Source organism: Pygocentrus nattereri, chromosome 13 (assembly GCF_015220715.1).
Source record: "Pygocentrus nattereri isolate fPygNat1 chromosome 13, fPygNat1.pri, whole genome shotgun sequence".
Classification (NCBI taxonomy): domain Eukaryota; kingdom Metazoa; phylum Chordata; class Actinopteri; order Characiformes; family Serrasalmidae; genus Pygocentrus; species Pygocentrus nattereri.
The window spans coordinates 27,636,511-27,663,374 of record NC_051223.1 but is presented as its reverse complement, the minus strand read 5'-3'; the positions used below and the strand labels follow the sequence as shown (position 1 = coordinate 27,663,374).

The following is a 26,864-nucleotide window of genomic DNA, read 5'->3' as shown; positions in this document are numbered from 1 at the left end:
TAAGTGCAAAGATATGACTTAACAAGCATGTTCTCAGTGTCACGAGAGCAGTGATTGTTGATTGATGAGAGTGATGCCAGGAGAAGACACGCACACATAGACATGCATAGCTGCCACATCCTGAAGGGCTGTTATGGTGTTGGTTCTGGAGCCACTAATGATGTGTCTCATTTAGGGAAGGTGCAGGCTTTAGCTGCAGGAATGTGACAGAGTATGTATGTGTGCTGCAGCAGACCTGCTGAAACACTGTGGCATTCAGCCCAAATGAGCCAGCATGCAACTGTGAAACCTCAGCTATTTTACATAAAGAGCCTCTCTACAACACTGAGGCTAATGCCTAAGGGACGCGCTTAATTGGACCAAACACAAAGACAAGCGATACATGCTTTCATAAATAAATAGTGGTTGATATTAGAATAACACATTCATATCTGACACGCTCCATAATGCACATGCCATAATGTATAGGCTCTGCAGGTTTTAAGGGATGTGATAAATACACACTGTGCTCTGGGTGTATGTGTGTAGAGTTTCTGCTATGTCAAGCAGAAATTGGCCACAGCACCCACTCACATTTGCAAAAAAAAACCAACAAAAAACCTCTCTCTCCTGGTTAGGCCCGGATCTGGCAAGACCATGAATCTTTTTGGCAGTGTAAGGTTTCTGTTTCAAGCCTTCTGAGAATAGCTCTCTGCCCCAGTTCCTCTCGACCCCCAAAACCACATTTACTCCACAGACAACGTCTACGGAACCCATCCAGACATGTTCTCATTGCCTCTCCCAGAAGTGCTCAGCCCTTGCTGTCTGTAGAGCTGCTGAGAAGAGAAGCAGCAGGCTGAATAGAGATGAAATCTCGCCAAGACAAAGCACTTTCATATTAGTCTCTGCCACAAATCCACAGCCGGATTCGAAAGTGCTAGAACATGCTGCTATTTTTACTATTATCCCACTCAACCTGTCATTAGGCTTCAATAGTGAGATCAGGTTGATGCATTACCTCTAATCTGACAACTTGTTAAATAACGGAGTACACAATGACATTTCCATCACAAAGCAGGGAGAGAGTGGGCTTATTTCACCTCTTGTTTGCCTTCAAACTGAGATTTTCAGCAACAGCACAATTTCACAAATGCTGAGCTTTTTCACAAACACTACTTAAATGAACACCTGCCTTGTTTACAGCTGCGCTCTCATCAGTGAGTCATTTCCAATCTCATTCATCTGCATATTCTTCAGTTATTAAAGCTATACTAAAGCTGGGTGTCCAAGACTTTGTATGTGAATTCAATTCTAAGACTTTTATTTACCATATAAAGTAGCATTGAAGTTCTTTTCTTGCTATGATCCAATCGGTCCTGGCTGCTGTCAATGTCAATTAGTCCATAATGCTGTATACTTTTTGTAAGTACTAAGGCCAGTCTGTCTGGATTGCCCTCTTGCTCATGTTGACTTCAAACATGGACAAACCAGTAGGCTGTTTAGAAAACATTTTGGTAGTTAGATTTAAATTGGCCAGCAGTATCATGAACTGCATGTTTGTGTAGCAGTATCATGACCTACCATCACAAGACAAGTTGTTCAGGAGAGCAGGCAAACTACTGAATTGTTTTTCCATCTTCTTAAGAGTAGCTAATGACAGTTTGCATATAATGCTAATGGCTTTCTAACTCAAATTAAGTTTATCCTGTTAACAAAAGAAAGAGGCGCTAAATGAGATTCTAGCAATAGAAATAGTGACAAATAAAGGTGCCACAAGGAGTTCTTTGAATGCTGCCAAAAACCACTTTTGGTTTCCTAAAGAATCAGTTTCACATCTTAAAGGCTTAAAAGATCTTCCCATGAAGTAAAGCAAGGGTGTCAAACTCAACCACTAAAAGGGCCATATTAAAAAATCAAAATAAATCTGTGGGACAGTTGTGTTTTATTTGATTTTTACTTAACATTTTGCCATGATCTGACCTGGTTATATGCCAAAACTGCACCGGCAAAATATGCAATTACTGCTTAACCTAACCAACAATAATTTTAAAAGGTAGGTAGGTTTTTAAGCCTATTTATGTGAACTAGACATCATTTGTGTGAAAAGATGTGTGTTGGCCCACAGACTGTTCTTGGGGGAATCAGTAAAAAGTGCACATTATGTTGCACTGCATGCTGAGGAGTATAGTGCAGCTCAGGACGAAACAGACCAGTAACAATAGAAAATGAAAATAATTTCGCAGGCTGAAAAGGATTGTACCATGGGCCTGACTTGCCCGTGGGTCTTGCCACAAGGGATGTAAAGGACCATTACCAATTTAAAGGTTCTTTCTAGAATTTTGGCATCATGATCCTTTAGACCTTTACATATGGTTTTCTAAGAACCATCCACTGAAAAGTTCTTTAGGGAACCAAAAATGGTTTGTCTATGGCAGAGATGCACAAGGTTGACACTGGCCTACCAGAACTGGAGTTGTGCACCCCTGTGTTTTATGACATTGTGCTAGGAACTCTTTCTGGCACTTTTACTTTTTTATGGGTGATGGACAGCCTGAATTCTTTTCATGCCCAATGCCCTGTCTTTTTAGATGTTTATTTTGGACAGGCCTATTCAACCTAAGAAAAAAATAAACACTTCTTTCTCAAGGCCTCTCTTTCTTTACTCCCTTATCTCTCTTCCCCCTCTTTGCTTCTGTCTCTGATTCTTTGCTCTTTGTTTCTAAGGGTCATTCACCACCACCATCCACCCTCTTGCTGAGCTAGTCTTTGAGTGGCATCAGGTTAATTCAGCTAGTCTTTGAACACCATCAATCTTCAGGCAGATTGATGTGTTTATTAGGTGCACACACAAGAACATATGGCATGAGGGGGTGTGGAAGTTACTATCTGGCCGCACCCCAAGGATAATCCCATTAGTTTTCCTTCTCTTCATGCATCTTAAATCTCCCTCAGTGTTCCTGCTGTCTCACGGCTCTTTGTACAGTCCAGCGCAGTGGCACAGCTATTGCAGACGAGCTCAGAGACCATGGGGCTTTTGGCTATGGGTCAGAGCGGCTGGCTGGACTGGGTTTGGCAGGAGAGCCGCACTTAATAGACCATTACCCTCACTGTCAACCCCGGGATATGTGACAAGTGTGCATGTGTGTGTGTGTGTATATGTGTGTTTCTTCCTGCTTCTGATATCACTATGTTGCTGAGAGTTAAGACCCTCTGTGGTATTGGCTTTCCTTCATGCAGCTTCTTTCATGTTTTGTTGCTTCTGTTCCATTGCTATTCTTGGCCACTCTTTGTATACCTTTCTTCTTCCATATGCTTTTTAATTTTATTCCAACAGCCTCTTTTCATATCTCCCTCTCTCTCATTCTCTTGCTCTCTCTCTTAGGGCAAAAGCAACCGAATAAATGATTGGAAGTGAAGGATGACTAATGATAATGCCCCAGTGATGGTGATATGAGGAGATTAAATTAACTCAATCACAAGCGTTTAGGGTCATGCACATCGCTGAACATGGGGTGACACTGTCTATTTGAAAAATCAGGACATCAGGGCCCCCTCGTTAACATGGTCAATGATCCTAGGTTAATTCACTTTCAGAGAGGCGCTCGCTGGATAATGATATCCTCCTTGCCTTCAGACAGGTTTATCAAAGCATTCAGCTACATTACCGCTGAGTCCTGCCATAAATGTCAATACTGACAGCCTTAATCTAGCCTGTGTCTAAACACAATTAATGAGAAGGGAGGGGAGAGTATTTTTCAGTTAATTACAGTAAAAAATGACACTGGCTGTTTGTGGTGATGTCAATAATAATGCGAGCACATTTAATGATGCAGGTACAACTAATTTCCCCTCCTACGCTTTGGTGATTCATTTAGTAAATGCCTTTATGACAGATTAGCAGTCACCACCCCAACTCTTATTCAAAAAAAAAAAAATTGAAAATCCATTAGCCTACAGTATTCTCCACACTTAATTGTATACTATGGTTAGCACATTTCTGCCTGTTTAAATGCATTTGCTATTAGACTGATAAACGAAGAAAGTCTCTGATTAAACACTGCCGATCCAGAAAAAAAAACAGTGATAATCACAGTAACTTGCATTTTATAAACTCTTACATATTTCAGTGTTACATAAAACATGTACTGTATGTTCATTCTCAAAATTTGGATGCATTTCCAATGGCATTAATGCTTCCCCTTCTTCTCCTTCTTGCATTTCTAAGCGAACAGCTGAACTAGTCAAGAGACCAAATGGGGTCAGAGAAAATTTGTGCTCCCACGAGAAGACAGAAAAACCACTGCTATTTTCTGAACACCTTACATCACACCAACATGATGGGCTCCTGTTATTTAATCAATCAATAATACACGCACAAACTGTGTAACTGCCCTGAGCATTTACATAGGGCAGCAGAACAGGCCGCTGAAGTGGCGCAGCATGGCGAACAAGCTTCTGGCTGGAAGATCTATTTGCCTAGCTTGTGTCTGAATATAAGCACAGCAGGGAACTGAGTATAGATCTATTATTCAGCATGAACAGATTCTAAACAGCTATGAATACAGATATAAAGATGCAGCACACTATTAGTTTCTTCATGGCCTTATTATTCTCCAAAATAATTACATTCACAAAGTACAGCCTGAAAATAAGATGTTACAATAACTTAGAAGGTTTTTCATGCAAATCTACTGGAGAAAGTAATTAAAATGTGCAGATTTAAACGTGCAACTAAGCTGCTAGCTCAGTATAGTCAAGTAGGCTTTGATTAACGTATGTACTCACTATTATTTCCTTGTTAAAATATCCTAATCTATCCTATCTTCTTATAATGTCTGAACTTGGTTTGAACTTTCTCGTTATATTATGTCTGAATTTATATTTCTATTCATAGATCTCTGCAGTCTTGGTACCAATTCCATTTTTTATTTTTATCACTACCCCTTGTTTTCGAGTGTCACCTTGCCCCATGGAACTGAGTTACTAGGTGTAGTGGTTGAAATCTTGCTCTATGAAATTGGACCCTCAAATGAAAAAGAACATTCCTTCATTAACAGGCTACTAGCACTGCTCTGTGGGCGAGGGTAAAGTTCAGCCACCTCAATGCTGGTCTTTAGTTGAATTTAGGGAATCATCTTCAAAGAGGGGGGGGTGCGACAATTATTTATTATTGCCCACCCCTAGTTCTTTGGTGGCATGAAGCTAAAGTCAGCTATTCTTTAGCTTATTGTTAGAATTTTCCTGTCAGTATTGCTGGCCTGGAAATTTAGCTAGCTAGTTACCAAGACATCAGCACACTATTTTTTATGCATGTTATGAAGGATTTTTATGCATGTTATGAAGGAAAATGTTTTTTCTTTTTTTTTCTCCTAACAGTTTGGAGTACGCTTCTGAAAAACCTCTATTTGGAGGGCCATGGATCACTAAAATGTCGCCCTACCCCTGCATCAAACCAAAAATTGGGACACCCTACCCCTAAGCATAAAGGGGTAAGGCTAAGTGGTAGAAGCGAGAGGTTAAATGGGATTGGGCCTAATTCTAGTATTTATTATAGTGTTCTTTTTTTTTTTGTACAAATAAAGTCTATCTGCCCAGATAAGCAGCTTTACATGTCACTTTCTCAAATGACCTAAGACTTTTGCACAGTACTGTATAATTATAAATTATTGATAGTAATGCATTAAAAACCATTTGAAATATTGGCTAATATGAACAACCACTTCTAGTTCCATTCCAAGTACAAATGCAGATACTTTGAACACTAAATAGATACAGTGATATTGTGCTACATCCCTAGAGCACAGTGGCTCAGGCAGGGGTTTCTGAGGCAGGGGTCTCGTACAGCCACCAGTGGTCGGCTACACACTCCAGCAGGCGCATGGGCTCAGCTGGAGAAATCATTACACTGCCAGCATGCGAAGTGCAGTTACAGCAGCAGCAGTGGAGTGATGTCACCCCTGAGAGAGCGCGCTGATTGTTCTGAGGAGCAGTAGCGCGGTTTGTGATTACAGTGAGGGTGGGCTCTAAAAAAAAAAAAAAAAAAAAAACCCACGCTTTAAACCTCCACACCACAGCCACCTCTCCTCTCCCTCCTCCACCTCTCTCTCCTCTCATCCTCCTCTCCTCTCATCCACTTCTCCTCATGACGCCGCCGTGGAGATGGAGAGGGAGAACGGAATAAACGAGTGAGGCCCAGCGTCCCAGAGGAAACATGCGGGCCTCCATCAATCCGCCGTGTGAAGGCGAGAGAAGTGAGCACCCTCTGTACTGCGCCGGATGCCATCATGTTTATTCATGCTAGCAGCGCAAAGCTCCAGAGCTTTCTCACACAGAGCTGCTCTCAGCATGTAGGAGGGAACCAGGAACATCACCATTACCCTAACGATCAGCTACAGACCTTTCTCATTGTCTGCATGAAGAGTTCCTGTATGTGTATGTGAGTATTTACATAGCGTAGCGGGTTTGAAACAAAGTTGTATAAAGACAGACTTGACAAGTATATGGAACCAAGTCACAGAGTGATAGACCTGGTACTGGAAGCATTTGGAGTAAAGCAACAACATTTTCACAATTTTCACAATATATCACAATGTTTTGTCTTCCAGATGTTTGAGACGTTGGCATCAGTAGAAAATGAATTATCAAATGACTGTATTTAACATTTCACATACTGCACCACTTTAAAACCACACACACACATATATATATATATATATATATATATATATATATATATATATATATATATATACAAACACACACACACACACACACACACACATATATATATATATATATATATATATATATATATATATATATATATATATATATATACATACACACACACACACACACACACGTGTGTATGTATATAGATAGAAACATAGATAGACAGATAGATAAAATTTGGAACCAAATGCTGTCTTTTCATGCAAATCATATGGTCCTGTTATCCAAAGTGCTTATTACAATCTCTATTGCAATCATGTGTTAGGTATTCAGAAATAGCTAACTAGCCAGCCTAATCTATTTTCGTGTCTTCCTACTTCCCCCTAATTTCGAAAGTGTACATAATACAACCAGTGCAGCCAATTTATGGCCTAATCAGTGACTACCACAAGTGAACTGCATTTACAAAAATAATAAAATGCCTACTGCCGACCACTGCACACATTCTTTCCCCTGCCATAATGAAGGTTAAGGGTAAAGTTTGTAAAGTCCAAAACTTTGAGACGAAAACATCTTCAAGGGATATTCATGAGAAACTTATTATATATTTATGACTGTGGCTGCAAAACTAATATGAATTTGTTTTAGTTATGTCAGTATATGTGTGCACGCATGCACAGGACTTACTATCTGCAGTTGCAGGTAGTCTCCGAGGCCAGAGGAGCTGTCCACTCTGACAAGCACAGCATCTTTTTGCTGGGTGCTGAAGCCAACGGCCAGTCGATCTGCCCGTGTGCTCGGCCTGTCGTTGGGTGGCCAGGTGTACACAATCAGCCCACCGTCACGACCAAAAATGTATGTAGTTCCAGCTACAGAGAGAACGAGAGAGACAGAGAGAGACAGAGAGAGAGAGAGAGAGAGAGAGAGAGAGAGAGAGATTTTGTTGACAAAAATGCCTCTGAAAACAGGAATGGCCATTAGTCATAATGTAAGGTTGAAAATAAGCGCTCACCCTCTACAGGGAACACGTCTGCACATTTTGATGGACAATCACTGTTTATTTGCTGAATGTAACATATTGAAGGAAAAAGCAAAATATAAAACATGTTCTGCATATTAAATACTTTTTGTTTTATTTTTTCCAATATGTTTAAGCAAATTTGTTTAAAAAATGTTTTAAAATGTTTAAAAAAACTGAGCACTAAAATTTGCAGAAAAATGGCATATTTAATTAAATATCAAATGTTCCCTTTATAGGATATGTTAAACTATTTTCACTTAAAAAGGATTAAAAAATTATCTACACTGCACACCACACTTACATTGTATTTAAAAAATCTGTGTGCGTATGTGTACATTTGCGTGTGTGTGCATGAGCATGCATTTGTGTTTTTCAGCCCATTACGCTCAGTGTGGGAGTATCTTGATGAATCCATCAGTGGGTCAGACAGCCCCTGCTGTCTCCTGATTGGTTTAATTGCAGCCCTTGTGTGACCCTCACAGTGCTGATGTTGCTGAGAGCACCTGCATGTGCTAAATGACTGAGGCTGGAGCCGAGACATGGGGGTGTTCCTGGCCCCAGCCCCTCAACACACACACATAGACACACAGTCAGACACACATACCAACTGCATCACTGAGCTGACTGAGCCTCTATGATTCTAATTACAGCCTCCCTCTGCTCCCACCAACACACTGGACAATCAATCCAGCCCCACAGCCCTGCTGTGGCCCACTGCACTGCCTTAACACACATTTCAGTCCAGCAGAGGTGAGGAAACTCACACACACACACACACACACACACACAGAAAAGGAAGCTATTTCTGCTAATAGAGAGGAATGCTAATGACCTCTTTCTGAGCAGAGAGAGAGAAATAAAAGACAAAAGAAAAAAAGGAGAAAGCATGAGAGAGAGAAAAATGAAAGAAAGAAAGAAAGAAAGAAAGAAAGAAAGAAAGAAAGAAAGAAAGAAAGAAAGAAAGAAAGAAAGAAAAAGCATATGAGAGAGAAGGGAGGGAGGGAATGAGAGAGTGAGAAAAATACAGAGAGATGGGAAGGGAAAGTGAGAGGAGAGGAGAAACAGAAAGAAGGCACAAGAAAGAGAGACAGAGAGAGAGCGAGAGAGAGAGAGAGAGACAGAGAGAGAGAGAAATTAGAGAGAGAGATTAGAAAAAAGTGCAGAGAAATCATGTGAGAGACAGGGATAGACAGACACACAAAAAAGAATTAAAGAAAGAAAGAAAAGGAAAATGAGCGTGGAGATATATGGAGGGAGAGACAGAGAGAGACTGCAGAAGGGAGAGAGAAGTTGAGAGAGTAAGAGTGAGAGAGAGGGAGAACGCGCGCGCGCAAGAGAGACTAGACTGTGATATGTATTGGTGTTAATGGAGATGATCTCATTAATTCAATGTCTGTGCAGATCATCTCGTCCAGTGTGACTCTCACAGTAAGCGTGTGTAAAATCCTCTGGTCATGCCTGGTGCTGCAAAGAACGTACACACAGTAAACTACTTGTCAGGTCGTAAATATAGCAGTGGAGGATGTGAAACGCATTCCAGCACTGCGCTCCTCTGCAGCATGCAGAAACCGCTGTGCAGCTGTGCAGCAGATGTACAGTGCCTGTCAAAAGTCTGGGGAGACCACGCCTCCTTTAGAAATTTGATAATTTTTTTTTTTATAATCCCTCGATAATTTTTACTACATTTTGCAACCTTGCGTCATGTTTAGCAAAGCACCTTCTTTGGCACTGAAGAGCATGTTTAATTTGACAGTTTGACAGTTTCTTTCCTTTTGTAAAAAGCACTTTTTTCTTGAACGTAGTTAAAACACCTGAAAAGTTTGCATGCAGACATCACAACAAGGGATTATATGCATCTATCATTCTTCCCAAAGTAGCCCTGTTACAAATATTGTCACAAATGTTTAGACATGTTATTTTGATTTCCTAAAAATGAATCATTTTAGTTGGTTAAGTTAACATAAATCAACAGAGAAAACAGGTTCCTTTGTGCTTTAAAGCAGTAAGTCATTTAAGGCCATGCGTTATAGTGATCTTACATGGGTAATGTGGTAAAGAGGTGTTGTAAAACCCCCACAACTGGGATAAAATCATTGCAAGCTTATTGCTTTTGTAAAACAGAAAAAAATACCACATGATTAAATATACAAAAGTTCTACAGATAACTGAACATATTAATTAATAATAGTCACAATAAACAATCCTGCCAAGCAATGCATCTTACCTACACCAGGATAGGCTCACTAGACTACATATCTATCAAAGATTACAAACAGAATATGAACACAATAATGCTTTTTGACAAATTAATACAGAAATAAATTGACGTTTGCAGTACTTTCCAGCAGCTTGTGACAGAATGTGACTCATCAATCAGATATTACAACTGGAATTACCAAAAATATCATCTCCAAACTTTTGGCAAACAGTGCAGTTCTGCTATTTGTGAAAAACAGAAGTTTCTGGGTCTCTCTGGGTTGTGAGGATGCTGCAGTAAAGTGTCAGTAGCAGATTTTAGGGCATTTAGATGGCATTACATCCTGATGTGAATCTCTATTTGCTGACCCGCTCTGACTAGCTCTATCTCTGTTTGTTTTCAAAGGGCGCCCTCAACCCGCTGGAGTGTATCTCAATGAGAACCTTTCACACTGCGTCAGCATTCAGCCCATATCCCTGAGACAAAAACACCCTCAGGGTCTCCTCTCGCAGGCAAAAACACTCTCACACACATACAGAGCTGCATCTGCACAGTCAACCCTCAGAAGCAGCTTTTAGATGCATTTATAAGAGAAACTAAGCTCTGCTCATTAATGAGGCTCAGATGATGGATGCTTGCACACACACACACACACCTACATACTTCATGCTGGATGTGAAGGGGGAGTTTCACAGATGTTTCTGAGGAAGTTATGCCACTGTTTCTGCAGTTCATCTCGATGCCCTTATGTAGCTGCAGAGCCATAAGACAGGCAGGATGGGCCAACAGTATGAGCACAAGAGCAGAAACATTTGTTGCAGCACCCAGAACTACTGCTTGGCATTATTCTCCGGACAGACTCTAAGTGTAGGGAAGCTTTTCTGGCTATAATCTACAAGGCATGATAGGATCATGATAGGATCATTTTATTGATGTTCATGCAACACAACTGGTTTCATAGTATTCCAAAATGATTCCAGACTTTTAAAAAGTAGTGTAAGCACATTTATATTACAAAGTTTATAAAAAAGTTTGACTTAGTTTACCACTTTTTGATGAAATGTTGATTACATCCGATATGTTGCTGTAAGAAACCTATCCTTGAAATAGTGATGATATTCTACTCTTCAAACGATGATATTCTGTTTGTTTTTATATAACAGTGATGACATACCAGTTGTGTATCCTACTTTTCAAATGACAATGATATCCTACTTTTCATATAACAGCTAGTTAGAATCAAAATGAGCTCTGCAGCTCAACTGTGTCAAAGAAATCAAGCATATCTCAATATTGTTTTAATGAAGAATATTTGATTTCTGAATTCTTTCTCCTAAACCTCCTTAAGAGAAAAGAGGAGAATAACAGTTTCCTTGTTAAAAAGTCCAGTGATGAATGAGAAAAGCATCGGTTTTCTGAAGTCCTCTATGCTGACAGACCACTGAAATAGTCCTGTTATACAGAATAGAGCTATAAAAACGATACGTTAGATCTTATATTTCTCTTATGGAAATCTTTTTCAGACTGGGGTGAGATGAGTCAAGCCATATGGGTGACTCAGAAAATCTAAGGGTTATTTCTCAGGAGCCACATTTCAGAAACAGGAGAATGGCTTAAGTATCTCTCTGATTCCAAACTGCACTTAACCATGTGTAGGAGAAGTACTTAAGAGTCAGAGGAGATCTGCGAAAACACATGCTGAGGTCAGACTTGTCCAGCCATTTCATGCGACAGGCCTGAATACTTGCTTCTCTGTAAATGTAATTTCCCCCACCTCCATCTTCTCCTGCACAACACCCTCCTGTTATTCTTTCTATCTTTCACTCTCCTTCTCACTGTTGTTTTCACTCCTTTTGTTGATGTGGTTAAGACACTTGCCACCCTCTCTCTATTAGGGTTAAACCTCTTCTCTGAAGTCTATTTTCTGATTCTGTTAAATGAAGCATGTGCCTGTGCAAGCCAGACCATTAGCCTCTTAAATATGTCCCATCATCTCAGTTGGCTGGGCGATTGGGACTGGGGCTTAAAGAAGACCCCCACTCACAGGGGAATGTGGTAGAGTTTCCACACCACTGCCTCACTAAGGTCAATCGACACACGTGAGGAGAGGAGCGAGAAGGCTGGATAGAAGAGGACAGTGAGAGAGACAGAGAAGGAGAGAATTTGAGAGTGCCTTGCAGCACCACTCTAATGAGACAGATATTACCTGGCCCTCTGGAATCCCATCATAAGCCTAATCTCTTTTATGTGTGGAAAAAATTAAATTACAAAGCCTCTTTTTCTTCTATTGCCAGGGGCTTGGATGTTCAACATACAGTCTGAAGAATCTATAGGCCCATCCTCTGTCCAGAACTCCGTGGTGAAGGGCAGGGGTTAAATTTAGCCAGCGCAATCTAGAACACCATTCTAGCACCCTCCAGGTAGCTTGGAAGTGTAAAAATCTTCTCTAGAGTTGTCAGGCTTTTCCTGGAGTGTGAGTGCACTAATTCACTAACTATATGTGCTGTTGCTACATAATAGGAACCATGGCGTCCTGTTCCTTGTAGTCATAGATGTTGTGTAAACAGGAGTTGCATTAATTAGTGCACAAAATTACTTGAAATCAATTAAAATAAGTTGGTTGGAATTGCTGGTGAGTTGAGTTTATTGTCTGGCTGTTATTCATAGAAAGTGATGTGAAAAAATGACATCTGTCAAAATGTTATCTGTGTTTATACCACAGTTAGTTCCAAGGTACTGTCAAGGTACTGTACCACTTGCTTCGCACTGCATGAATCGTTCATACATTTCTACTTCAGCATATACAAAAAAAGAATGATTAAATTAAATAACTTCTACAAGATAACATCTGACCTGCAGCCTGTTCAGTCATATTCTAATGAAAAGTGTGACTTGCAGGCCTCCATCAAATTCCAACTTTGTTCGTTTTCCCAGTCAGAAACGATTAAACAAACTGAAATTAACCAGGTCTACACATTTTAAAGCACATTTTAAAGCAGAAACTGTTTGAAAATTGTATGAAAACAACTGCACTTTTGTAGCCTAGTCCAGTGTGAACTTAACACAAAAGCAATATTTCACATTATTACCTGCTCACTATTTTAAATTTCAGAGATGAGGGGCCCCCTTTAAAGCCTTATTTGAACTGAATTAGTTATATCACAGAAGGTGAGGTAAAGTCATTTGTAGGGGATTCAACTGGCCATTTGTACAGAGCAAAATATCTGTGCAACATCACCAAATAACCTCAAATAGCTTGGATGAAAAAACACCACAGCCTGGATGTTCACTTCAGCATTAAGATTAGAACTACACAGATCCAAACAAACAACAACAACAAACTTCTAGTTTATAACATATATATATATATATATATATATATATATATATATATATATATATATATATATATATATATATATATATATATAAAACAGAACAGTATTAGTTTAGCAAACTGGGCTCATTCAACTTAAATGCTGCAGAATAGGACAGACATTGCACTTCACTGCAAGAGGTACTTTCCAATATTTATTTTTTCATTCTCCTTCTCATTAGTCCATTACTTTATTGGACAATAAAGTAACTGTTAAAGTCGTGCTTCATTTTTGCCGCTAGCCTTGTTTCTTGGTCAGCAAAAAAGAAGAGACGCTAACATCTCTTATCAGGATGTATAACTGCATTTCCTTGAGGTCAATTCAAACCAGACAGCGATTACTGGAGGAGCTCCGAGTTTGACAAATTATAGAAAGTATTCAGCTCCAGAAATTATGATTTAGCAGACTTATATAAACCAAAGAGATTGCAGATTCATACTAGATTAAAATTACAGATCTTATTGATAATCACTCAAATTACAACACCTCCTCAGGCAAAACTAATCCAGCTTAAGTATTCTTGGCTTAATAAAACTAGGACCAGCATGTTGAATTCCTCATATAACTGCATGTTTTAACACAAAATCAGTTGATATCAATCTGGTTACTGGAACAGAAATCTCTTCTGCTAAAATTTACAAAACTCTGCAACTACCACAGCTCACCTCCATGATGAGAGCATTCTCCATCTAATTCAGCTGGCAGATGATGAAAAGCAAATTGGTGTTTGCTTCACTACAGCCTGTCTATGTGTTCGTATGGATGTGTGTGCGTGCAACATTTTCCATGTGTTTGTTTTTTTGTATGTGAAGCAATTATATTGTTTATATGAAATTTGAGTCTGTGACATTGTATTTGTTTATTAAACATTCGCTGCACAATGTGCAGCAACTACAAAACTGAGGCTTCTGCAATAATAAACAGGCAATTAAAAAGAGAATTACTGCAGCTCCAATTACCGAACTGTCACCAGAGAGCTCTGAACCAACTGGGTAATTACAGACAGCAGCTCAAGCGGAACGCTGGCCAACCTAGGCTTGTGTGTGTGCACGTGCAAGTGGTCGGGTGTGTATGTGTGCTTGTGTGCTTGTGTGAATCTATGTGTGGATGCAGGGTGGACTGAGCTGTTATCATCAGCAGAAAGAGTAGGCTGGATGCTCGTAAATTTGACCCCCTGTCTCCTCCTGCCTGATCGTACATCGACTCCGGGCTGAGGTTTAAAATGAGCCATCATGTTTACGAAGGGCAACCACACAGCACAAAGGCGTTTTCTCCTCACAGCAGGAATTCTCAACACAGACTGACAGACACATAATGTAAAGAAGGCCTGCTGACTCAGGGATGCAGAGGTTTAGGGTTTTGTACACTGCCCCAGAAAAGGGTGAATAAAGTCCACATTATGCAGTAGCTCCTATTTTCTTGAATGAATATCTATCAGGACGTGTCAAGTTTACACAATAAAGTCCATTATACACTTAACTTAGAAGATGTATTATCAGTTTGATACAGCTTAACAATGTTTTAATGAAATGTCGGCTTATATATGTTCATTAGGGTCAGTTCCATCCCACACATCATCCTTCCCCACAGGCCACACAGTGAGACTCATAGCACCACTGTGTGATCCATTACACATCTCCAGGCTTATTCAGAGATCTGGGTAGCACTCTTAACAATGCAGCTGAGCCGCAGTGGGCCTAATGCTTCACATGTGATAAAGAAAGCTATTCCTCTGTCTCTTCCTCCTCAGCAGTAAGGTAGCCGGGGGGGCTGTGGTCAGAAGGCCGGTTCCACTCTCTCTCCAGCTGACCTTTCTGGGGCCAATTAGGCCAGAGCTGTTAGCCAGTGTGCTATTGTAGGCTGCTTGATGCAGGGTCTGCAGCGACTCTTTATAACGGCTCCTGTTTTGCTTGCTTTGTGCTTTTTTTTTAACAAGCTCTCAGATCTGGTAATCCTCGCAGGGGTTCTGTGAAAACTGGAGCTAAGAGAAGAAGGAGGACTGAGTGTGTGAGTGAAGGAATGAAAAAGAAAGAAAGAAAGAAAGAAAGAAAGAAAGAAAGAAAGAAAGAAAGAAAGAAAGAAAGAAAGAAAGAAAAAAAGAAAGAAAGAAAGAAAGAAAGGACAGAACAAAAGAAGAAGGGAAATAAAGGAAGAAAAAAGCAAGCAAGAAAGAAAGAAAGGCAAAAGAAAGAAAAAGAACTTAAAGCTATAGTTCATACTCTAAAACACACCACAGAAGACAGATGTAGGGGGGCTTGACCTAATAGATGACAATAGCGGGAACCATAGATAGATTCTATCACAATGGCCATCAAGTTGGAGGATTTAAACGTCAGAAAACATGTCCATGTCCTATACAGTTGTATGCAAAAGTTTGAAGGCACCCAGTAAAATCACGCTTTATTGATTTACTAAGTGAAAATAAGTTTACACGTCCTCTACAGAGAATACAGTTCTGCACATTTTGATACTTAATTACTATGTATTGGCTGATTTTTAAGAAAAATAGCCTGTGGAAACACTATAGCACATTTGTTAAACACACAAAGAAAAAAAAAAGAAATCGTAGATTAAAATAAAAATAAAAAAATAGTAAATAAAAAAAATGCTGTGTTTGTTCTCTGCAGAGGATGAGTTAACATATTTTCACTTTATAACAGCACATAATTTGACAAGGGGTATCCAAACTTTTCCATTCAGCTGTCTCAGACTGTCTTAACTGTCTGACAAATAAAAAAAAAAATCAAAGAAGAGGACAAAAATCTAATGAAAACTGCATACGTCCCAGCCTAATAACAACAACAGGCTACAGTAACAGTAGCCTGTAGCCCATCTTAACACAGTAAGATTTCTCTATTTAATTATTTTAACAAGCAACAATTGATAGGCTGTAAAAGTGTGATTTCACTAAACCATACCAAATAAAGTTAGAGGAAAGTTAGCTTAGCATTTTTTGACAAGAAAAACAAGCATGATTATTTTCTCTTCTTGAAGCTTCTCTATGGTGTTATCATGTTACTTGCCCTGTTGAAATGAGGAGCCTCTCAGATTTGCAGCACGTTCTAAAAATCAACTTCTATGCCACCAAGGGCCTTCCGCGATATTCTAACACCCTCTCTCTCTCAGTGACGCTCTCTTTCGCTCTATCTCACATGCATATACACATTTTCATTTCACTTTTCCACTCCCGCGCTCCTTCTGGGGTTGAGTACAGTGTTCAGGAGTCACCACCACATCATGTATCTCACACTCCTTCACACACAAATTTATGCTCTCTCTCTCTCTGTCTTTCTCTCTGTCTATTTCTGTTTGTTCTTGTCTCCTCATCTCTCTCTCTCTCTCTCTCTCTTTTACTTTCTTTATGTTTTTTCTTCCGGTCTTTCTCTGTAGAAAAGCAATTCACACACATCCAGAAATGTACAAACACTCACTAGAGAGCACATACACACGCAGACACTAATCATTAAGAGGTGGAGAGTCCTCCATAAGCAGATCCACTGTGAACTTTCATGACCAAATGATACACAGCTCTACAGATAGAGGGCTGTGACTTAAAGCGGTGCTGAGATGAAGGATCTCAGTCTCTAGGTTTGTGTGTGCTCAAGTCTGAATGCACTACTGCATAGAAGGCAACCTAATAATGCAGGCTCTACAGTAACTGTGTGAAACGCTGTATTATCTCTGCACATAGGGGATTTTTAATTGAGTAGCTGTATGTGTAAATTTGGAATAATGCAGAGGGAATAGTGGAGAAGACAAAGCGAGGGCCAGCTCATTTGGGAGCTGTGGAGAGACAAAGGGAGCAAGAGGGAGCGAGGAAAAGAGAACAAGTGCGGCCTCAACATCAAAACCCTGTGTTGGAGCTAACGGCTGATAATTTGTCTCGCTTTCTGCTTTCATATTCACTTTGCATCTAATCACTTCACAGAGAAAGAGAGAGAGAAAAAGAAAGAAAGCGAGTGAGAGAGAAGGGGGAGGGGACACATTTCCTGGCATGCGAAGAGGAATTTTTACGCATACACACACACAACTGAATCTTCCATGCTGCGCCTAACATACGAGTAATAGCTTTTAAATGGTTATTAATGAAATCTGAGATCCCTTAGTGATCTTACACTGCTCATTATACTGTATGAAGCAGATGAGGAAGATGTGGAAAACCAAAAAAGAAAAACAACAGAGTCAAGAACTGAGACTAAACTGAATCTAAACAATTATGCCATGCTATCTTTCTGTGTGATTTGGTTTACATGGCACAGTCAGTCTGAGGAATTTATTTTCGCTAGAGAAGGTAGCTCATGCGAGAGATATATAATTAAATGTATGCAAAGTGTAGGTTTAGTGTCAGAAGGAAACTGCTATTTGTACCATCAAGACTGCAGGTAGTAATTGTCTTGGCTCTGTGTGGTATATCTGGGGTTGTATGGGTTGCCAGAAACATCTCTGATTCATTAAATGTCCAGTCTAATACATAAAAGTTATTCATTTTTCAGGAAATATTTCTGAGGAGATTAGATACAAGACAATCCAATTGCATAATGAAGGTTAAAGCCAAAGGAAAAGAGGAAAAAATATTAAACGTTTCAAAAAGATCATCAGATGCAGAGGTGTTGGCGAACATTATGCAGACGGGATACGAAGCAGTACTTAAAGCTTCCACTTTGAGAGGAGAAAATCAAGCTCCACTTGACTGAAAAAGGTGCTCTTGTCCATCCTTCCACTGTGAGAAGACAACCCAACACTAGCAGTCTGCAAGAATGTGCAGCTGTCAAGAAGCTGTTGCTGAAAAAAGGAAGAAAATTTCAAACAAAGAAACTGCTGGTGTTCTTAGAACAATGGACTTAACACTCCACTGTCCAGACCTTAACATGACTGAATGTATTTAGGATTATTTGGATCATAAGAAGCAGAAAATGCAACCAATTTCTAAGATTGATCTTTGAAGGAATGGAAAAAATATCCCTGTAGATTTCCTTTAAAAACCAAAAGCAAGTCTCTGAAGCTATAAGAAAGGCAAAAGGCAGATGCACTAAATACTAAAAAATCTTTTATAATATTTAGTTGCTGAGGCTTCTGTGTAATTTTTAATTATGTATATGTTTTCTGCTTTTTTCATGATACCGAAAAATGAAGAACTTGTACTCAACAAGCTTTAGTGGAAATTAAATAAACTAAGGTTGGTTGCTGACTCAGTGGTCAATCCGTTAATGATAAGGGGATGAGGAGCGTCTCCCAGTTGTGTGTGATATATCCTGGATCAAGAGGCTGGATCAGGTCCCAGGTGAAAAACAGATATAATTGGCAGTAGGAGGGGTAGAGGAACTCCTGAGTTTGTATGTGGTGTGTGTGTGTGTGTGTGTGTGTGTGAGGGTGTGTGGGTGTGTGGGTTGGGGGGTGTGGGTGTGTGTGTGAGTGGTGGGGGTGGAAAAGCCGTGGTTTTGTGTGTGTGCTGCCTTGCTGCCTAGGGTGACGCACATGAGAAAAGGGGCTCAGTGATCTCAGCACACCGAACCATTAGAGACGCCAGCTGTGTCACACACTTATGCAGAATGAGAGAGAGAGAGATAGAGAGAGAGAGCTTTACAGAAAGTGAGAGACATTCTCCCTCTCTGAGAGCATGATAAATGACTCCTGTTCACGTCACAATCTTCTACTCTCTCGTCTCTCTCCTGCCTGCTTTCAATTGTGTTTCTCTTTTTTTATCAGAGTGCAATCTGTGAGGATAATAGTGAACGGCAGCCAGGTCCTGTTATATAAGCCCAGAGCATCACTCGCACATGCTGACAGCTCCAGCTCCTCTGCACACAGCAGCGTGGAAATCGTACTGATAGTCTTAAACCGCAAGCCGCAATGAGACGCTCTACAACAGACTGAAGGGACGGAGCTGGGGGCATGGTTGAGGAGGTGTTCATTTTACATTGTGCACAGCAGCTCCTGTGAGGGCTAGCAAATGGGATATAATAGCAATATGTAGGTAATGAGTTTCAAAGGAGAAGGGGTATAGCAGGCGTAGTGTAGAAATCAGTGCCAGGCCCTGGGGTCTAATGGCCTCTTAAAAGCCTGTCCTCTTTCCCTCATGAACACAGTACATTCAATTTGGCCTGCTCACTGCATTACACAGAGAGACATACACATAAAGACATACACGCACACATTCTTAGTGAGTCCTTCCATTGACTTGTACAATTTTGTAATTGAATAATGCACTCCTTATACCTCAATACCTATATCTAAAGCATACAATAACCGAAAAGGGGAATTACACTGATTTTTTTTTTTTAATGTGCATAATTCAAACATTGAGATAAAGTCAGTTCAAGTGGTTTGATGTGAAATGGTGCACTATAGAAAAACCTACGGATTTCCTTCACAATGGCAATGATATGAACCAGCCATTTATTTTACGACCCAAATTTACCAATGAACCTACAGGTGTCTTCTGAGTTTTCAAATGCAATTTTGATAAAGGTGAAATAGTAAAAAATCTGAAAAAGTAAGCTTTCCTTAGGTATTATTTTGCCTTAGAACACCCTGTATATATGCTTCTGTTATTATTGCATATAAAAAGGGCCTAAGCTTTATCAGAAAACCATCATGAAACAGTATCTCAGGCATTGGACAATGAATTGCAATCATTTTATGCAATCATTTTCTATGATGTAGCTTTTACAGGCTTTAAACACATTTAGGTGTCTGGTTTTTACCACCACTGCTGTGAAAAATCAGTGGAATTCCTATTTAATCTTAGCAATAAAAGGCATTCTTTTACTTTTCCATGTTTTGGTCAGTTAACCACCATCATATGTACAAAAAGTCATCATGAGGATGCACAGTCCTCATAAAAGGCTAAAAACCCACACAAAACCTCTTTCCCTACTGAGCATGTGTTCATCCACATTATGCTGACAACAGAGCAGGCAGTAATTTGAATGTAATCTCATTAAGTCAGAGGTCAGCAGGTGTCACCTCACAAGGATGACTCCTGACAAATGTTCAGGTCAAGGCCAGAACTAAAGGTTCCTCGCACAAACAGAGCCAATTTAACGGCTGCTAAGAAATCAAACAGGGCTGTTAAAGCAGGCAAGCGCATCCATGCAAAGCTCGGGGCTCATGACAGAACACTTCCATCCCTACCGAGCCATCACATGGGCAGCCGGCACAAGCCTCTGCCCATTCGGATCCAATCTGCATAATGTTCACCAACACCTCTTAAGCAGCTCATTTGCATCTCCACTTCATAATCATGTAGGCATCCTCTTTTCACTCTCAGTAAGCACCACAACCATTGCAACAGGCAAGCACTCAAGCTCTTCTAGCTGATTTTCCCTCTCTCAACCTGGCTTTCTCTTTCACTCTGTCTCTTTGCCCCCCCCCACCCCCCAACCCCCAACACACCACAAGCTCTCTCGCCCCCTCTCTGTTTGACAGGTAATGGAATGAGACAGCATTAAGGTGGGTGAATATGGTGGGTGAACAGAGGAGGCTGTACGCACCGTGGCCTGCCCTCAGGGAGGCGTGGGCTTTCTGGATGGTGGAGGAAGGCACAGGGTGAAGCGATGCGTGGACGGCCACGGGACGGTCCTTAGACCCAATGGCCGGCAGGGGCCCCCTGAGGACCAGGCACAGGGTGAGGGGGAGCAAGGTAGAGGCCAGCCAGAGAGAGGTTGCTCCGGTGGGCTGCGAGCATGCTGCTCTTCCAGGCATGCTTCCAGAGTACGCAAAGGCTGGAGCTAAAGAGCTAAAGCAGTGAAGGAATTTCCTTAGAGGACCTGGCAACCCATGTCCTCTCTTGCACTTCTTACCCTTACCGTTTAATGGCCCAATTTTGAAAGAAAGACAACCCAAGTAAACAGGATCCAGCCCGGAAACTTCAAAATCCAACTTACAAAGAGTTCTCAGAGATTCTTCAATTGTCAAAAAGATGTTTTGGCTTTTAAATCACATCAGGTATACGAAGGTAGGGGCACATGCTCTACATTCTCCAGAATACAGGACATCCTTCACATAAGGAAAAAAATCATTAAAAGCCAGAATCCACAGCAATACTCCTGTCAAGCAAGGGAAGCAAGCACATCAGCTGGAAGAACAGCAATAGGGGTCTTTGTTAGAGCCCTTCTGATAGTCCTGGAGTTTACCGGTGAATTCTAAAGCCTTGATCCGTGTCCCAAGAAGCCGAGGCTGCATCCCCACAAGCTCTGGGGAAAGACTGGGGACTGAGAGACTAGCAGAAGGGACGGCGCACACAAGACGAGCTCATTGCTGCAGCGTTTAACTCCATCCACACACACACACACACACACACACGCACATGCACACTCTCACACACACCTCCACACACTCGCTGACTGCTGTTGGCTCCGCCGCCTCTCAGAGGAAACATTAAGCTGGTACGTCACAAAAAAGAGCAAAGAATGAGCGAAAAAAGGTACAGTAGAGTGGGACAAAACACAACGAGGCGGTCTTCTGACGATCTTTGGTAAAGTAGGCTGTGAGGAAAGAGTGTTCTGCTCGCATGTGTGCGCATGTACGCAAGAAGGAAGAGGCAAGAAGCAGAGTGGCGATAAGAGGTATTGAGCAAAAATTCCTTCTCTCGTGCTCTCTCTCCTCTTTCTTTGTCTCCTCTTATCTCTCCTTCAGTCTCTTTAGAGGAGAGCAGCCCCTTTCGGTGCCAAGCCAAGCAGACCCTCTGAATGAATGGAGCGGAGAAATAGAAAAAGGAGCGAAAGAGAACGATGGAGGCTGGTTGGGTTACTCTCCCCCTCCTCCTTTTCTCTCCCTCTCTGTCTCTTTCTCTATCCCTCCCCCTCTATCATGGAAGAGTGCACGACTGTGTTAGGGTGCCTCTCTTCTTCTTGTCCAGCCTCCCTCCACTCTCTCTCTCTCTCTCTGGCTGTCTCTGTCTCTCCTGCTCTCTGATGGGCGAGCGAGGTGAGAAAGGGGGCGGTTCAGGCAGGTGCAGCTCAGCTGAGACTCAGAGAGAAAAGAAGGCAAAGGAAACAGAGGGGCTTCAAACTTAATATGCTAATTAAATCTTACAAAGTTGTGTCCTCTCTGAAGAGAGAGAGAGAAAGAGAGAGAGGGAGAGGGAGAGGGAGAGGGAGAGAGAGCCCTTTGTGTGTATTTACTGGGTAATAGACTGATAAACAGATTTGAAAGCTTTGGCAACACTAACATAATGTGGTCTTGCCAATAAAGCTTCTTTGAATTAGAATTTAAGAGAGAGAGGGAGTGAGAGAGATAAAGAGATGTTTTTTGTATTGACTGATTAAAACTAAAACCTTTATATGTCCAAAGACCATAAATCTTCCTTGAATTTGACATAGATGCATCGATAGATCAATAGATCGATAGATAGATAGACAGATAGATTTTTTGCATTGACTGATTAATAGACTGATTTAAATGAAAAGACAGGCTTGAATGTTTTGACAATACTAACATAATATGGTCAGTGCCAATAAAGTTTCTTTTTATTTAAGAGGGTTACAGACAGACAGAAAGGCAGGCAGATAGATAGATAGACAGATAGACAGATAGATAGATAGATAGATAGATAGATAGATAGATAGATAGATAGATAGATAGATAGATAGATAGATAGATAGATAGATCAAGTGACAGAGACAGAAAAAGAGAGAGCGAGGGGGATACACAGCCCCATTTTGCTCCTACATGCATAAAAATGTCACCACCTGAGAGTCAGTGGCCCCCAACATTACACAACTTATTTACATTAGAAATTGGAAATCTATCATATGTTTGTTAATTGGTATAATTACAATTACAATGATAATAATATTGGAACATTGTAATTACAATAATAATGACAATAAAAATATGCATATAATTTATGTTAGTTCTTCTTAGCTTAATTTGTTTTGATTATTGCTTTCACTGTTCATTATCACTGTTCTGATGCTTCAGCAACACTGTACCTCACAGTCATGTTAATAAAGCTATTCTGAATTGAGAGAGAGAGAGAGAGAGAGAGAGAGAGAGAGATAGTAATAGTGTGTTCTTGCACTGACTGATTAGCCTGATAGACAGATTTGAATGCTTTGGTTAGCTAAAACTTAGTATATCCAAAGCCAATAAAGACTCTTTGAATCTGACAGATAGAGGGAGCGCTCCTTTTCCCACCATGCATGCGTTTCCATGCCGAGAGCACAGTCACCAGGGTGAACTTCAGCACTATGGACAGTGCCAAGCCAAAGTCAGTGAGGTGGAAACAACGGCCTTGCCTCAGGGAGGGCAGCACAGGTACACCAGAAAGCACTGAATAAACAAGATGCAAGATGGAAAAAAAACCTCTCATCGGTACACTCTTCTGCATAAAATGCAATGGTGCTTTTCAATTATTTATTACTCACAATCACCCAAAGAATTAAAGAGCACAAGGGATTCAGGACAGCAATGCACAGGGCAGGAAATAAAAAGCAATGACGGAAAGTCACAAGGCTCATCATCATTCGCAGCCTGGTCTGGGAAGGCAGCTGGGATTATGATAGTGTCAACTTCTATGCCTACCAAAATGCATAGAGTGTGACACAGGATGGCTTGTGTGTTTATGAGTGATAAATCCTGCAGGTACGCATCCCAACAGCAGCTGGAGTGGCTTTATGAACACAGAAATGCTGAAAGTGTATCTCATGTCATTTCCTCCCGCACGTGGCGCAATCTCTCTTAGCACTTAGGATCGTTAGCACTGCATAATTACAGCTGACAAAGCCGAGTTATCAGATCCGCCTCGCCGGGGGCTCGAAAAACACACTCAAACTTCAGAGGGAAATCACACCACTCCGGTTGGCACACTGCATTTGTCTCTGGGATTGCAGCAACTCACAAAACATGGAACATTTCAGCACTAGCAGTGTAAGGATTAAGAATCGACGTGGGAGCCAATCTGGTGCCTTCATAAACTAATTTTTCCCTGTGAAAGAGTGCCATTTCAGGGGGAAAAAAGAAACATGACACAGATTTTGTACTGCTTACAAGGGCTCCACCTAGTGGTGGCAGGCTGCGTCACATCACAGTGTATATCTATTTGGATGCTCAGTCACATGTTCCAAGTCACTCCATTTCAGCTGACCTGAAAAGCTGATTCAAAGGAAGTAGAGCATGTTTGAACACAAGGACTTGCATGCAGCATTTTTAACCAATTTGAACAGCAGGGGGACTCTATAGGTGGATCTGCCTTTTACTTTTTTTTTTAAACACTGACACAGTGTTCTGTCACACTCTGTTGAGGGCTCTACATTGTATTGCATTTAATAATATTCTGTTTAGATGCAGATGGATGTTTGAGCAAGGTCTTTTAAAAGAAGAAAAGAATGATTTGAGGGGAAAATTTTTCCCCTACCTCCTCCTTCGATTTCAGGACAAAATGGTATAGTGAACAGGAAAACAACCCTCTTCTACCACCCAATCCAAGCCCCCAGCTAACTGGGGAATATTGACTTTTTTTTATTAAAACTGAGATTGCAGATAGCAGAGAGCTAATTAAAAATGATGCATGGGCTTTGTAGAAAGGATGTTCCATTTGAGAGGGGACAGGGGCCTGTGTTTTTGCCGATGAATAGCACAAACGTATCACATTTAATTTCTCATACCGGGGAATCTGTTATCTATTCATATTTCCATGTCAACGTGACCATTTTTATCACTGCACAACACATAAGGTCCTTATCTGTGCTCTGTCTCTTTAATTGTACTTATACACAGCTAATCAGCGTGCAGTCGCCTCTGTGGCCTGTCCTCATTACTCCTCCCAGATTCATTACGATATTCAGAAGTGTTCTGTGATAACCTGCTGAAATCAAAGTGCCGCTTCACTCTCGGAACTCGCTGTGATGCGACGGTGTGTGAGCAAGAGTGAGTGAGTGAGTGAGTGAGTGCGTGATAAGGACCAGATTGACATAATTTCAGATTTGGGAAAATTCACACACCAATCAGTGAACAGTTTGGGTGCGGAGGTGTGTGTGTATAGGGGTAAAAACTCCCATCTGTAAGTGTTATCTCCTGGTTATGGCTGAGAGCATACTACAAAGTATTATGGTTTAGCAAGTGAAATCATCTTAAAGGAGCTATATCTTACATTTCTCTTGAAATTATTTATTTATTTTTCCTCTGTAGTCCACTTATGACCTTTTCCAGCACCTATTTAACCCTTGTAATTGAACAGGCAGTTATTGTACCTTGACTGACACATGTTAATGGCCTTGTTCTGATTGGCTGCAATGTGTTGAGCCTAATCTAAAAATCAGTCTGGGCTGAAACATTCCCTAGAACTTCAGCATGAGTAGGCAGGCCCCACTGAAAATTTCAAGCATGGGCCTCCTGTCTCACCTCATTTGCCTTAGCAGAACATGTCACAATATTAAGACATAGGCAAATTTTATTACCCTGCTCCTTATGATGTTATATCTCATAATTCAAATTCTTACTTAACATGCAGCAAGCTGGGAATGTGAATATAAGCAGCATGACTGTATATAAATACACTGTATACAACTGACCTACACTGTAATGTTTGTTTCTTCTCTTGTATCTTGGGCGATGAATATCAATGTTTTAACATGTTTTTAAATAGGGCAGATGCATTATTCAAACAGACTACAATCACACTACAATAAAAACAAGAGAGTTGTTAGCGTAAATAGTGGATACCGGGGATTTCCATTTCAAGAGAACACGACAACACAAAAACAGAGAGTATGTTGCATTACTTATGAGTGGAAAAACTGTAAAATGCTCAAAAATTTGGGATTTTGTTTAGACAGCTCCATTACATCAATTCCATTTGATAACTACAATTTCAGTTACAGTTGTGTAACACCACTGTCAGAACAAAAGGTCATGTCCATGACTTTTCAGGAGAAGGAAAAACAAAAAAATCTTAACATATAATGGAGGTTAATGTAAAAAAATTGTAAAGGATGGATGGTGTTTGCAAATAATGGTGCAAAAAAACAAAACAACAAAAATGAAGATACAAGGTTTTGTCTTGACAATGACAATATGCTTCCTATATATCTTCTTAACCCACCTTAATCTCTGAAAACTAGGTGGCATACTATATTCCCTGTTTCTTGGCATCACCTTCATTTGAATCATGTTTTTTCCTACAGACGGTCACCAAGGCAAATAACTGAATATTTATGTGGAGTGACTCAATGGAGGGGCAACAGAAAGCAAGATCCACAGCTGTCCAAATATCTTAAACTAGCCCTTAATAATTATTTATTGAACAAAGTGTTTCAATAAGCCTAAAAATCTAATGCAAAAAAAAGGAATAATCTTTATGGGTCCTTGTCTGTTCAGGGCCCTTCAAATTGTGCTGTTGCCAGTGCAGCATGACAGTTTTCCTTGATAAAATTGCAAACATAATATTATATATATATAATTTGTATTATATAATATGTAATAGCTGGAATAATATTATATGATATTATAATACAACAGTCACATCATAAGAAACATTACATATGTTGCTTACATCTAAGCCACCTTCACTTGCCAAGATGTGATTTTTTGCAGCGCAGTGTCCATGATGAGCCATGCTTGAGACATGTAGTGTGGCCCTCAGGCACAAAAAGAGCTCAACACACTCTGCTGCAAG

The 26,864-nt window shown here is 40.5% G+C and overlaps 1 protein-coding gene across 21 annotated transcripts in view; it reads right to left on the bottom strand.

Annotated features, from left to right (window-relative positions):
• Positions 1–26,864, bottom strand: part of nrxn1a (neurexin 1a) — a 186,041-nt gene that overhangs the window by 34,700 nt on the left and 124,477 nt on the right. For all 21 annotated transcript variants that reach the window (XM_037544115.1, XM_037544104.1, XM_037544106.1 and 18 more), the window contains one exon: positions 7,339–7,520. In XM_037544115.1, coding sequence (XP_037400012.1) covers positions 7,339–7,520 — 182 coding nt within the window. The remainder of the gene's footprint in view (positions 1–7,338; positions 7,521–26,864) is intronic.